This window comes from Poromitra crassiceps, assembly GCF_964638095.1.
Source record: "Poromitra crassiceps genome assembly, chromosome: 4".
Classification (NCBI taxonomy): Eukaryota; Metazoa; Chordata; class Actinopteri; order Beryciformes; family Melamphaidae; genus Poromitra; species Poromitra crassiceps.
In genome coordinates, this window is record NC_139626.1 from 62,931,614 (window position 1) to 62,946,973 (window position 15,360).

The 15,360-nt window shown below is 44.0% G+C and overlaps 1 protein-coding gene across 1 annotated transcript in view; it reads right to left on the minus strand.

Annotated features, from left to right (window-relative positions):
• Positions 1 to 15,360, minus strand: part of LOC310774662 (striatin-like) — an 88,882-nt gene that overhangs the window by 45,182 nt on the left and 28,340 nt on the right. Inside the window, exons 2-4 of the mRNA XM_083634769.1 lie at positions 11,774 to 11,877; positions 8,013 to 8,086; positions 7,525 to 7,609 (exon numbers count right to left, since the gene is read on the minus strand). Of these exons, the coding sequence (XP_083490895.1) occupies positions 7,525 to 7,609; positions 8,013 to 8,086; positions 11,774 to 11,877 (263 nt within the window). The remainder of the gene's footprint in view (positions 1 to 7,524; positions 7,610 to 8,012; positions 8,087 to 11,773; positions 11,878 to 15,360) is intronic.

The window sequence follows — 15,360 nt, forward strand, 5'->3', positions numbered from 1 at the left end:
GTAATCGGTTACAATGGCCCTTCGGAATAAAAGTCCAACACACACCTCACACACAGGCCTTCACAATAAAATACCTACACACTAGGGCTGTCACTTCTTCCCAAAATAAAGTTTGAACGAACTTTAATTGCCCGCAAAATGTTCGAATATATTCGAAGTTTTTTGGTTAATTATTATTATTATTATTTATTTATTTTTATTTTTTTGCAGGTCAGGCCACCGGGCATCGGCCCGACGTGTTAGGTCACAGTCACAACACTGCCTCACAAACAAAAGCTGCATCCAACTCGAGACAACTTTTCAGACCCTGGAGACAACCTTTCTCAGAAGAGACTAACGCGACAAATCTGGAGACTTTTTCTGACATGGGATTAACATTACCAGCAAGCAGCAGTTGGTTAAAGCCCCAATCAGTAAGATTTTTGACATTTTTTACTGTAATATAAGAGCTTTTTAGTCACAGGACATGGTAGATTGACTTGTAATAGGGAGACCCTTGACTTTATTTACCCCACACCGCCCTCCATTGGCCAGCCCTGGGACTAAGCAAGTTGTCTGCCACGTCCCGTGGCAATAAAAAAGAAAAAAGAAAAGGATGCGCGCATGCGCTGTACAGCGGAAGCGCGGTCTTCAGGAAAACAAGGAAGTAACTCGATTCGGATTCGCTACGAAAATGATGTTTCACGGAACTATGGATTATTATTTCATCACGTGGTGAGTACCCGATGTCACAACATGTACATAGAGCTTTCTGCCGCTGTGTTTTGTTGACTTTGAATGGCGATATCGTTATCGATACTATTGGACCCAGAGGGCGCAGTTTCCCCAATAGCAAAACTTACTGAATGGGGCTTTAATTTTGGTTAAAAAAAAAAATTTAAATTTTAAATAAAAAATAAAAATAAAAAATCGAACAGGTCAATTATACATTCGAACATACCCTCCTCCCCCACATTCAAAGTTAAATTCGAATTTCGAATAAAAAGTGACAGCCCTACTACACACACACACACACACACACACACCCTTCACAATAAAAGCCCAACGCACACTTCACACACATCCCTTCAAAATAAAAGCACCCACTTCACACAACCCTTCACAATAAAGGTCCAACACACATAGCGGTAAGCACGGGCACTGCACTAGTTATGTGAATTGTTATAATGGGTGGCGTTGTCGTTGACACTAAAGGCCAATGTCCACAGGCTGCGTGCAGCTGCCTGAACAGACCCACACTCATGTCATCTGTCAGACGCATGGGGGATCCCACAAAAATAGAAGAGGTACATATTTTTTCCCATAGCGCATGTTTTGCCCATCCATTAACATGGGCGAGAGTCTGTTCCAGCATCTGGTGTACACTGGGCTTTAGATGTTCCAGCATCTGGTGTACACTGGGCTTTAGATGTTCCAGCATCTGGTGTACACTGGGCTTTAGATGTTCCAGCATCTGGTGTACACTGGGCTTTAGATGTTCCAGCATCTGGTGTACACTGGGCTTTAGATGTTCCAGCATCTGGTGTACACTGGGCTTTAGATGTTCCAGCATCTGGTGTACACTGGGCTTTAGATGTTCCAGCATCTGGTGTACACTGGGCTTTAGATGTTCCAGCATCTGGTGTACACTGGGCTTTAGATGTTCCAGCATCTGGTGTACACTGGGCTTTAGATGTTCCAGCATCTGGTGTACACTGGGCTTTAGATGTTCCAGCATCTGGTGTACACTGGGCTTTAGATGTTCCAGCATCTGGTGTACACTGGGCTTTAGAAGGCCAATATCCCATCAGAAACACACAACAGGCTGAAAAGAAGTGAAAGGAAACGCTGTACTTTACCTTCCTGAGGAGACAAACCCAGAATCCTGCCGAGCTCCCACACTCCTTTTTATTCACTTTGTCCTGAGAGTTTAGCCTGAGCAGCATCCTCTCACACACACACACACACACACACACACACACAGGGAGGAGAGGAGGAAGGCCCGCCTCCCCCCCCTCTGTACCAGCCTCTGCGCTCGCAGCACAGCTTCACACAGGCCTCCATTCACTGCCTCCCCCACATACACACACTGTCCCCCCACACACACACACTGTCCCCATCCACACACATCCACACACTGCCCCCCCCACACACAGAGTCCCCCCCACACACATAACACTGTCTCTCCTCCCACACACACACACACTGCCCCCCCACTAGGGCTGTGAATCTTCACTGGCCTCACGATTCGATTACGATTATAAAACGATCGATGCATCTCGATGCATCTTAAATCGAGGCATCACTTTTTTTCCCAATACATGATTTCTTTTTTCTCACTTTCTTTTTTCTCACCGTGTGGCTACTTTTAAAATAAAAGTGCATTTGGAATTGCATTGTATTATGATCCATAATTAAAATAAACAACTGCATGTACTTCCATTATATTTTATTCGATTATAAAAAAAATAAAAAACTTTTGTTTAAAAAATCGATTTTTGACATTTGTGAATCGATGCAGAATCGTGCATGTCCGCATCGCGATGCATCTTATAATCGATTATTTTTGACACCCCTACCCCCCACACACATACACTGTCCCCATCCACACACACACTGCCCCACCCACACACACTGCCCCCCAACACACCCACACACACTGCCCCCCAACACACACACACACACAGCCCCCCAACACACAAACACACACACATACACTGTCCCCCACAAATAGACTGTCCCCCCCCCACACACAAACAGTCCTCCACAAACACAACCACACTGCCTTCCCCCCACACACACAGTCCCCGCACGCATACAGTCAGCATTCACAGTCACCACACCACACACACACTCCAATGGCTAAGTACACACACACTGAATACATTCAGAAACCCAATACAAAAGTACACACACACACACAAACAAAAGCATACATGGAAAAACCAGATAGACACACAAGTAAACGCACTCTAACAAAAACAACACACATGCACACGCACACATGTAATCTGTGCTGACAGTAGCTGGGTTTCCATCCAAATGTATCGCAACTTTTAATCGAATTTTCATAAAGTCGGCGAAATAAAATGCGAAACAATGCGCGTTTCCATCCACTGCTATTTTGCGAATTATAGAGCTGTCAATCACCTGGTGTTTGAGGCTGTCTGAGCTGCTGATCAGCTGCTAGCCCCGATATACAGCTCTGTTAAACACATCTAACGTTATTCATTTAAAGTTTATTGATGATCTACAAGCATTGATAGTAAATATAAGGTACCATAACGCCATTTCTGGATTACCAGGTGCGACTCGGCAAACTAACGTTATAATCCCAACCCGATCCCCCCAAAAATTGTAAAATAGCAACGTTTGTGGACCAACGTTGCTATGTTACAATTTCGGCTCCGAAATTGTAAAATGGTAATCCACGGAGCAGATATCCCCCTCTGCCACTCTCTCTCTCTTTCCCCCTCTGTCACTCTGTCCTATTCTCTCTCTCCCCCTCTCGGGGTCTCTCTGCCACTCTCTCTCACTCTCTCACTGTGTCACTCTCTCCCCGTCTCTAGCTCTTTCCGCTCTCTGTCACTCTCTCTCCCCATGTCACACTCTCTCTCCGTCTGTCTCTGTCTGGTCAGTGGGTTCATGTCCTATATTGGTGCAGCCCAGTGCCTGCCTGCATACACACACACACAAACACACACACACACACACACACACACACACACAGATAGACAAACTGTAAACTGTAAACTGGCTGACCTCTCATTACAAACCATGGACCCTCCATTCAGCGGTATAGCAATTAGGAAGAACACACACACACACACAGACTTACACACACACAGACACACACACACACACAGACTTACACACACACAGACACACACACACACACACACACACACACACACACACACACGCACAGAGATGTACACACACACACACACAGACTTGCACAACAATTGTGTGGCTTGTGTGTGTGTCAGTTCACTGCCATCTGAATACTGTATTTCCTCTAATAGTGGCTGGCAGTCAATTAAAAGTGATTATGGTCAGGGGTGTGGTCAGGACAGGGTGTGGTCAGGACAGGGCGTGGTCAGGACAGGGCGTGGTCAGGACAGGGTGTGGTCAGGACAGAGCGTGGTCAGGACAGGGCGTGGTCAGGACAGGGTGTGGTCAGGACAGGGTGTGGTCAGGACAGGGTGTGGTCAGGACAGGGCGTGGTCAGGACAGGGCGTGGTCAGGGGTGTGGTCAGGACAGGGTGTGGTCAGGACAGGGTGTGGTCAGGACAGGGCGTGGTCAGGACAGGGCGTGGTCGACACGAACAAATAAAGGTTGCCCCCAAATACAGGAACAAAAGTGCAGACCTCCGCCAAGGCCGATATTCCATTCTGCACATTTTGTGAGTCAGATCAGAACCCTGACCCCGCCCACATCCCCACAGCCACTCCCCCAGACTCTGCAGGACCTTCCTATCCTAGGCTAGCCCCGCCCCCTCCCTTGCCAAAAGACAGACAAACTACGACTCCGAAGACATAACCTCCTTGGCGGAGGTAAAAACAACAGCACATACAAACTCCTGGTGAACTGCCATAAATTGTAACTGTAGCTTGTAGTAATGTACAAGTGTCACAAGATGGCAGTAGCTATGGGAGCTGTGGAATTTTCCACTGTGTGCGTGCGCGCTAGGGTGGGGGGGGGGGGGATCGATACACCATAGTATCGCGATATTTTGCCTGACGATATTGTATCGATATTTGGACGCCAAGTATCGATATTTAATTTTTTCTTCTTTTTTTTTTGCAGGCCATGCCATGCCAGGCCACCGGGCATCTGCCCGAATCGCCCGATTGTGCAGTCCGCGCCTGCAGTGGCGTATTGAGTCTAGGGATGTCACGATACCAAAATTATGAGTTCGATACCGATACCTGCCTAAGTATCTCGATACCGATACTGAAACGATACCACGGCAAAAAACTAAAACATCAGGAAAAGTATTGGAATAAATAGAGGGGACAAAACATGGAACTTAAAACTTATTTTATTGATTTAACAAGGTAATGCACAGCCATGTAGTCATTTTACTACATGCTGGTAGTACTGCCACCACGTGTGGCGCTGAACATGCTAGAACTTTTATTATCTAGTGTAAAATTAACATAATCTCTCCTGTAAACATATTTTAAAGGAATGTCAACCGTTTAAACTTATAAATAATATAAATAAAATATATTTTCACACAGCTGCTACACTATTATAGCTATTTTTTTATCCAAAAAAAGTACTCTGTACTTGCAGCTCCTAAGCTTCATTAACATGAAGTGCCTGATTTATGGTTAATCTAGTAATATATATTATTTTCACACATAAATGTAGGCTTATTATGTGGTGTATTCCCAGCCCCCCCCCCCCCATACGTGTAGGCTAGGTGTTTTTTACAATGAATTCGTATATCATTAATAATTGGGATTATTGTAAATATTAGGATAGGTGAGATCAGATGACTGCTTACCATGTAAAAGCTTTAATAACACTGGCATTGAGGACCATAGTGTTATTAAATATTGTACATGGTATGCAGTCATCTGATGTCCCCTCCCCTAAACGTTACATGTCATGACTTTCTCCTTGGCAGAGATCTGTGCTCCAGCACATTGCCTCGTGTTTCACTGTAAACGAGTAGGCTATTGTGACAAGCGAACTTTTTCAGTGAAACAAGTTCGCTTGTCACACAATACTCGTTGGACTTATTTGAGGGCATGTATGTTTATCGTTCACGTTCGCTAACCTGTCGGTCTTTAAACTCTTTGAACAGGTCGGGGTGCCTGTCGGCAAGATGTTTAGCCAGGTTCGATGTGTTTGATCCTTTCGCTTGCGTCACGTTGAAGCACCTTTTACACACTGGTTTGGATGTGTCCACGGGCTTGCCTTCGCTGTCGGCAACGTAAGCAAAATATTTCCATATTTCGCTTCGTGCATCTGCTTTTTCTACAAGCGTTGGTCGGCTTGCAAGACTAGAAGAAGCCGCTGCCATTTTCGCTGCGTCTGTCCTGTGTGTCGGGGTGCTGTAGTGAGGACTGAACGACTGTGGCCAGAGAGCGAGCAGAGAGGGAAGAGAGGAAAGTCGACACGCCCCCACATGAAGCAGACAGAGTCAGAGACGAGCTTTTTTTCACTTTTCACGAGTCACCATTGGTTCAAGGCAAGGCTGTGTTGCCTTCACGTGAGGTGGGAGACAGGCTCTCAACTGTAATGCCGCTGTGTCTCTCTCCTCCGCTAACAAACACCACGGTCGCACACTGACGCAACCCATGACATTTTTTTAAGTATCGGTACTAAATTAACGTGGTATAGTATCCTTTTTAACGGCAGGGAACCGCGGTACCATACTAATACCGGTATACCGTGCAACCCTAATTGAGTCCAGAGAAGCTTAATAATGTAGCCTACATGTGGGGCAAAAACAAAACAAAACAAAAAAACACTGCATGTTTTACTTCCGGTGAGGTCAAGGAAAAGGTAGGAAAATGAGTTAGGAGTGACAATATATCGAAATATCGCATTATTCAATATATCGCAATACTAGCATATCGCAATATCGCAATACTATCGTATTGTGACTCAATTATCGTATCGTGGACATCTGGTGATTCCCACCGCTAGTGCGCACGTGTGTGTGGGGACAACACAGAGTGAAGATGGCACCCACTAGGCAGAAATTGAATAAAGTCTAGATTAGAGCCACACTATGAAATCATTTTATCTCCGTTCAAGTTAGCAGAGGCTAACCGGAAGTTAGCAGAGGCTAACAAAGAAACGCCTACCTAACGAATCCCAACAGAAGCAGATCAGAAAACAAGGAGGCTTGGTACTAAAATATGAGCAAATATCCTTCTCAAACAGAGGGAAATAAAGCTCACTAATAAAAGCCTGTATCCAATAAAGGCCTGCTACCCTCTGCAGCTGAGCTAAATAAGGCAATATGATAAAATACGGATGAAATACGGTAAGCAGTTCAACAAGTTCATGTTATTTCTAGAGATAATACTGCATTTCGCTCATTATGTTTGGCATGATGAATGACACTAAAGTATCCTTGATCCTTGAAAGGCTATTGGATTTAATTAAATTTTTTATTCATTGTATTTGCACAAAAAAGCTTTGTCCAGTAACCTGGAACCCTTTTATTTTGAGATGTGTTTGAGTGAGATGGTCCTACTTCATGCAACAAGAATTTTATATGAATCTGAATTTTCAAACAAAGTTACAAAATGTTTGTGTAAGCTGTCAATTATTGTTCTTAGAAAGAAAATCGGAATTGGCAAAAATTGGTATCGGCAAGTCAGACTATTCAAAAATCGGAAATCGGAACCGGCCAACAAAATTGCAATCGGTGCATCCCTAGTTATTTCCGTTAACTCAGTGAGAAGCCGATCTGTCAGTTTGGTCACACAGCTTCCTCACTTGTGTTAGACTGGTTTCAAGGATATTTAGCGGACATGTTTGCAGCGTATGCGTGTGCGCGGGCGTGTGTGACTCACTGTCGGAGCAGCTGGCGGCCCTGTTTCCAGCTGAGTTGATGGCTGCTGTTGGGAGGACTGGGAACCTCACTGTCATTCCCTTCATCTGAGGGAGACGGAGAGAGAGAGAGAGACAGAGACAGACATTGTCATACAGGTAAGCAGCCGGTGAAGTAGTTAACGTTAGCCACACAACCTACATAGCAACTGTTAGCTCCAGTGTTTCCCCTGGCTCTGCCCAGGCTACATGTTGATATCAGTTACTTCAGTCATGATCAGAAATATACATTTGAAATCATATTAAAAATCTTGCATTTTCAGCAATGGCACTGCTACTGAATGACTATAGAAACACTATAGAAAATATGTTGTATGTTGTAATTCCTGTGGTTGCCAGTAGATGTTACTGTAGAGTCCAGATTACTGATTGTTCCAAGAGATGACAAGAAGGAGAGGGAGGGAGAGAAGACAGAGAGATGGAGAGAGAGAGAGAGCCTTAGTGGACTCACCTGAATCATACGTGGGAGGTTTGATCTCTCCCTGGTTCAGCTCTGTCCCATACTTCAGTTTATGGTATTTGGCCCTGAGAGAGTCAGAGATTTTAACATCAATGTATTTCTGTACAAATGTAAATACCGTACTTTCCGCACTATAAGGCGCACCTGAATATAAGCCGCAGCAGCTAAATTGAATGTTTGTTACATATATAAGCCGCACTGGACTATAAGCCGCAGGTGTTTTAATGTTTAATTACCATATGTAAGGGTTCGTGCACAGAGGGGATTGTCGGGAAAGAGATGGCTGTTTGAGGAAGCTCCCATTTATTAACATTTGTTAACAGTGTTACCATTTAGTGCAATAGTAGCTACAGAACATGTACTGTGCTGTGTAAACTGTACTGTATCACATAGCGTTTCAGACACACAAACTTTTCATCTTTCAAACTTAAACGGTGCGCTCCCAGCGCACGTACCGGCAGTGATCTACAGCAGTGGTTTTCAACACGGCTGCTTAAAATATACGGTAATCAGCCTACCAGAAAAGTCATTAATCCTCGTCTTCATCTTTTAGGCTAAGGTGCAGTACACGGCTGTAACCAGAAAAGTCAAGTCACTAATCCTCATCTTCGTCTTCTTCCTGCGTACTAAAACCACCAAAGTCCTCATCTTCAGTGTCGGAAACGAAGAGGTTCAGGGTGGCTTCGTCAGCCACTCTCCTCTCTCCTTTGTTGTCGCTCTCAAAACCAACGAACTCCTCTTCGTCACTGTCGGAATCGAACAGCCTCTGAAGGGCCTCAGCTGTGGCGGCGTCCTCCTCTTCATCACGCAGCAGTCCAGCCTTTCGGAACCCGTTGGTGATCGTGGATGTTTTGACACTCCTCCACGCTGTCAGGATCCACTCGCAAACTTGAGCGATGAAACTTTTCCATGATGAGGGTTTGTGCATGATCCTTTGTTGTTGTTGTTGTCGTTCCTTTGTCTCGCTACTGTCTCACTCTCGTAATGTCTGTCTGTCTTGCTCTCGTTCTCTCTCGTACCACTCTCGGTTCCTGTCTCACTCTTTTCCTGCCTTTTCCGGCCTCCCTCTCCCGACTGTAACCTGTAAAATCCATAGATTTAGGAGGTCCCCTAGTGGCCGTTAGCTGTAAAAATCCATAGATTAGGCGCACCGTTATATAAGCCGCAGGGCCGAAAAATGGGGAAAAAGCCGCGGCTTATAGTCCGAAATTTACGGTATGTAATGTAGTGTACGTGTGTTCGACCCCCCGACTGTTATATTGATAATTGATATATTATTGAGCGCTATATTGACACCATACCGATATATTATCGTTATATTGATACATTCTCATATATTATTGTTACTTTGATACATTCTGATATACTGTTGTTATATTGATACATTCTGATATATTGTTGTTACGGTATATTGATACATTCTGATAAGTTAGTGGTCTGGCATTGTGATATGCAACGGCGTTTTCCTCTGCTTTACAAACGATTAGCCAATCAGCGGCGTGCGGGACTAACCATTAGCCAACCATTGGCACAGTGCTGAGGGGGACTAACAATTAGCCAATCAGCATCGAGGGGGACTAACGATTCAATAGCCAATCAGCGCAACGGGCGGAACTAATGCCGTTATCAAGCGGTTGTCAAGTGCACCGATGGCGACCAGGGTCTGTGTACGTTCAGGCAGTTTGTTTTTTGGAATGCAATGAGAAAACGGAAATATTATTTTGTGTTTTCAAAACTAAACTAAAATTGAAAATTAAAAAATGTATGTACAGAGAGCCATGTACAGAGACCCGGTCGCCATAGATGAGATAGACGCTGCTCCCGACTGGATTAACTAACGTTAGATTCAAGCAGATCAGCTGGTCTCGGGATTATTTATTTTTTAGTGGGCGGTTCCTATCTGGAGGAAACCCCAGAGGAGGATATGAGGCTAGTGCTTTAGTGGTCCCATACACAACCCTCTCCTTAACATCACCCCCCCCACACACACACACACACACACACACACACACACACACACACACACACGCTCCGTCTCACAGCGTCGAGACCTGTCAATCAAACGGTTTAATCCGTGAAGGCGAGAGATTATGTGATTTGTACGGCTAATAATTCCATAAGAAGATAAGCTAGCCTGTGAGCCGGACGCATCCGTTTCACACAGACAGGCCCAGCGTATTTATTCACACACACACACACACACACACACACACACACACACACAGTCTCGCGCTCTTTCTAATCTCTGTTATATGAGCTGTTTTAACCCTCTGAACCAGTCAGCAAGTGAATGGAATGTTTTTCTTTAAAAGGTCGCCCAAATTACACCATTTATCATAGCCAGGAACTGTAAAGATAGAAATGATGCGCCGACGTTTAAAAACAGTGATTATTTAATCAAAATCACTTTTCTACATTATGTCTCTTTTAAAATGTAGCCCAAAAATAAACTGCCCAAACCAGATCCGGATCAGGAGGAGGAGGAGGAGGGTGTAACTGACGTCGCATGGTTATTTGCATGTCAATAACCAACAGTCTCCGCTCGCAGCGGAGGGAGGGGGGCTACACTGTGTGTGGGAAGCACTGTGATCAGACCTCTCTAGACTAGAGCAACTAGAGCAAACCGCCATCAGCTGCATTGGTTTATTACCAGATGCTTAGGGATTCAAAACATTAACATGTTCCCTGTGGTCACAGAGGTAGGGATGCAATTTTGTATGAATTTCCTTAATCGATGAATTGGTCATGTTAACGAGCAATTAATGATGACTAATTATTCATTAGTAATCATTACATTAAAAACTGCGTTTGACGTACAAAATAGAAAATAGAAAATGCAGGCTTTTACACCTGTCTTTAGGCCGACCCAACAAGTTGATGTCATTGTGCTTGTGGACGTGACATATTTCAACATTGTATTACAATGTTTACAATGATGACCGTTGTCTTTTTGGGTGTAATTCTCCACCCTGGACTTTCTGTCTGCTAGCTTAGCTTTCTTCTTCCTCTGTATGAGCAGTGACAGTTACATTTTGCCCTTGTGGTGTTAAATCATTTCAGCAAAGAAAATAAAAATGAGAATATAGAACATAGCGTACATTGTCGATGAATCGGTTAACATCTAGTTTGATCGATCAAATTCTTAACGATCGATTCATCGAATGTCGATGAATCCTTAACCTCCCTAGTCAGAAGCAGTCAACATGGTGGAGAGACAGAAACGCTCGGCGTCCCAGTTGAGTGGAGTTTGCCGTGTTTAAGCACCGTGATTGGCCCGGAGGTCCAAACACCACCCAGCTGGGTGGCTGTCTCACAAAGCCACACCTCTGAATGACTGCATGACCTGAATGTGGTATGTGATGCCCTCGGCTGTGCGCCGTGGGAGAAACTAGGTGAACCGAGGTAAACACATTGTTTATCACAGCACTGTTGTGTCAGTGTGACAGTCAGAAAGAAGGCAGATAGAAATGTTTGAATGTCTGGCTGACAGCTGGTGCTTATGGGAAACCTGAATGCAGTGAAAAATTAGCCCAGTGTGTGTGTGTGTGTTTGTGCGCGTGCGCGTGTGCGTGTGTGTGTGTTTGAAATCACTGCAGGCTCATATGCCCCGTGTGGTTTTTCTGCAATATTGCAGCAATATTACACACACAGTTTTCCGATGTAAGCTTATGTATTGGTGTGTGTGTGTGTGTGTGTGTGTGTGTGTGTGTGTGTGTGTGTGTGTGTGTGTGTGTGTGTGTGTGTCAGCTCACCTCTCCTGTTTGAGTGCGTACTCCAGCATCTTGATGCGTCTCACCAGGTCTTTCTTCAGATTCTCCTGACCCCGCCTCTCCCCCTGCAGGAAGGCTATCTGGGCCTACACACACACACACACACACACACACACACACACACACACACAGGTTAGAGAGGTATTCAATAAGATGTGTCTGTGTCGATTCAAAATCCCAAAGTCTGATTTCAGAGTGAAATATAAGGGGGGGGAAAATCAATGGTCACAAACCAATGCAATAAGACTGGGGGAACTTCCAAGAGTTGACTTGACGGGGCATTCTGATTGGATCACTGTTGTGTTTTCAATTAACACCCTCTCACCCACAATGCAATACAGCACGCATTCGCTCGTTTAACTGGTGTTTGTTTGAGAATGGCGACGCACAAACTGAAGAGAGAAAACCTCCAGATTGTTCGGGTGAGATTAACAAAACTCTCTGGAGGCTTCAAAACAACACAGACGATCACAGAAACATTCAACTCTGATGACTGGAAATCAATGCGATAGTGTTGGATGTCACCTGAGAGCATCATGCAGTATTAGTTTCAATGCAGTGGGTTCCATCAGGCCCGTTCTTATCTTCTTGATGATCCGATCCCCCACAGGAGTCATTACCGTTTGAATGAATCTAATTCCATTTCATTTAGCTTGACTGCACACAGCACTTCCTTTTTCTTAGCTTCTTCTTCGGTGTTTTATGGCCTGTTGGCATCCTTAAATGTTTGCATTAGCGCCACCTACTGAATTGTAGGGCTGGCACGGATCAGAAAACCCACGATTCGGATCGCGTGACGGATTTTGAGCCACGGATCGCGGATTTTTCGGATCAGCAAAAAAATAATAATAATCTCAGATTTTTTCTCTCAATATTAGATGTTCGATTTCGATTCGATTTTTTAATACTATTATAGGAGGAGAAGGATAAGTTGAAGAAGGAAGGAAATGAGGAAAAGGAGGACGAGAACAACAACAACAACAACAAGACTGAAGCAGTGTTAATGAAACGATTTGAATGAAAGCCTGTGAGGAGTCTGATGCTACTTCATGCTTTGTCTTGTTTGCTGCTTTGCTTTCATAGCAGTGTCCACTGGTCTGTTACTGGCCTAGGGCTGTGAATATTCACTGGCCTCACGATTCGATTACGATTCAGAGGGCTACGATTCGATTCGATAACGATTATCGATGCATCTCGATGCATCTCAAATCGATGCATCACTTTTTTTCCCGAATACATGATTTTTTTCTCACTTTCTTTTTTCTCACTGTGTGGCTACTTTTAAAATAAAAGTGCATTTGGAATTGCATTGTATTATGATCCATAATTAAAATAAACAACTGCATGTACTTCCATTATATTTTATTTTATTATAAAATAAAATAAAATTAATAATAATAATAATAATAATAATAATAATAATAATCGATTTTTGACATTTGTGAATCGATGCAGAATCTTGCAGGTCCGCATCGTGAAGCATCTTATAATCGATTATTTTTGACACCCCTACTGGCCACTGGGACCAGCACCACCAGAACCTTTCATAGCAGCAAACACTGGTCTGTTACTGGCCACTGGGACCGGTTGTTGTTTTAAGACGAGTTGACGTCTTCTATGCAGTGTGTTTATGCATTAACGCATAACTTTTCCGTCACTTCCACTTTCCCGCGTCCGTTTCGGCTATTTGCTAATAACGTTAAGGCATAAACACACTGCATAGAAGACGTCAACTCGTCTTACAACAACAGTGGAAAATGACTGTAAAGTCACGGTGCAAGTTGCTATTTAGACTGTAAACAGTGGAGCACGGACACGGAAAAGGAAGTGATGGAGGCAGGAGAGGCGCGCTGTACAGGAAGCTGGGGAAAACAGTAGGGCTGTCCCAGAGTCTATTTTTCAAATAAAAATAAACTCTGGGTTCCCAGATTGACTGTTCTGTTACTGGCCACTGGGACCAGCAGCACCAAAACCTTTCAGCCCATCTCCTTGGAGATGAAGGTGGAATGAGACGTTTCTACAGGAGACCATGTCAACAAAGTGTGTTTTCAGAGGAGATTTAACACAAGACACTGATAGGTCAATCTGGAGTCAAGGGGGTGGTGACAGGCTGCAAAGCCTCCTGGGAAAGGCAGGGGGGGGGGGGCAGTTGAGGGCAGAGGAGCGACAGACAGGTGACCTGAGAGTGACTAACACATCGTGACTCTCTGTCTGATCTGCCTTAACCACGCCCCCCACACCGTCTGATCTGCCTTAACCACGCCCCCCACACCGTCTGATCTGCCTTAACCACGCCCCCCACACCGTCTGATCTGCCTTAACCACGCCCCCCACACTGTGGCCCCCCCCTCTGACACCGTGGGAACCAGCGACCACGAGGGAGCGGTCTACAGGTCACTGAACACTAAGCTACAGCGAGATCCCTGGATTTACCACCAACACTTCCAAACCCACTGCTGCTATGAAATGAGAGTCTGGAGGCCAAGTGGCGCGATGACTGGCAAGATAGATTACTGGACAGTTTGATAGATTACTGGACAGTTTGATATATTACTGGACAGTTTGATAGATTACTGGACAGTTTGATATATTACTGGACAGTTTGATATATTACTGGACAGTTTGACAGATGACTGGACAGTTTGATAGATTACTGGACAGTTTGACAGATTACTGGACAGTTTGACAGATTACTGGACAGTTTGATAGATTACTGGACAGTTTGATAGATTACTGGACAGTTTGATAGATTACTGGACAGTTTGATATATTACTGGACAGTTTGATATATTACAGTTTGATATATTACTGGACAGTTTGATATATTACTGGACAGTTTGACAGATGACTGGACAGTTTGATAGATTACTGGACAGTTTGACAGATTACTGGACAGTTTGACAGATTACTGGACAGTTTGATAGATTACTGGACAGTTTGATAGATTACTGGACAGTTTGACAGATTACTGGACAGTTTGATAGATTACTGGACAGTTTGATATATTACTGGACAGTTTGATAGATTACTGGACAGTTTGATATATTACTAGGGATGGGTACCGTTCACATTTGAACCGATACCGGTACCTGGAATTCGGTACACGCTCTAATAACAAAAAAAAATTGTTGTAAAAAAAAAAAAGTCCAAACTTCTCAGAGAGAGCGGTCGGTATTCACTAAAGCCTTCATATCTCAGGCTCTGTAGCACATAGAAACATAAAATAAAAAGCATTTGAGAGCTTAACCCTTTGGCGTTTCGTATTATATTTGCTCTAATGTTCATAAAAAAAAAAGATCTTTAACCCCAAAAAATAAAAATAAAAAGATTCTAATGCATTTTAAGAAATGTTAATAAAGATTACGGCAAATGTAACCCTTCCAAATAAAAAGCCACGGGTTTAAGCTCTCAAATGCTTTTTATTTCATGTTGATAGCTACTATACAGGCTGAGGAAATACGTTCTGTTGAACCCTTGACAATTACTGCAGCAACGTTAACGTTAGCATTAACGCTAACGGATCTCTGTTTTGCAGTCGTTGTGAAGACAGTGAAAAGCCCCGTTATCTA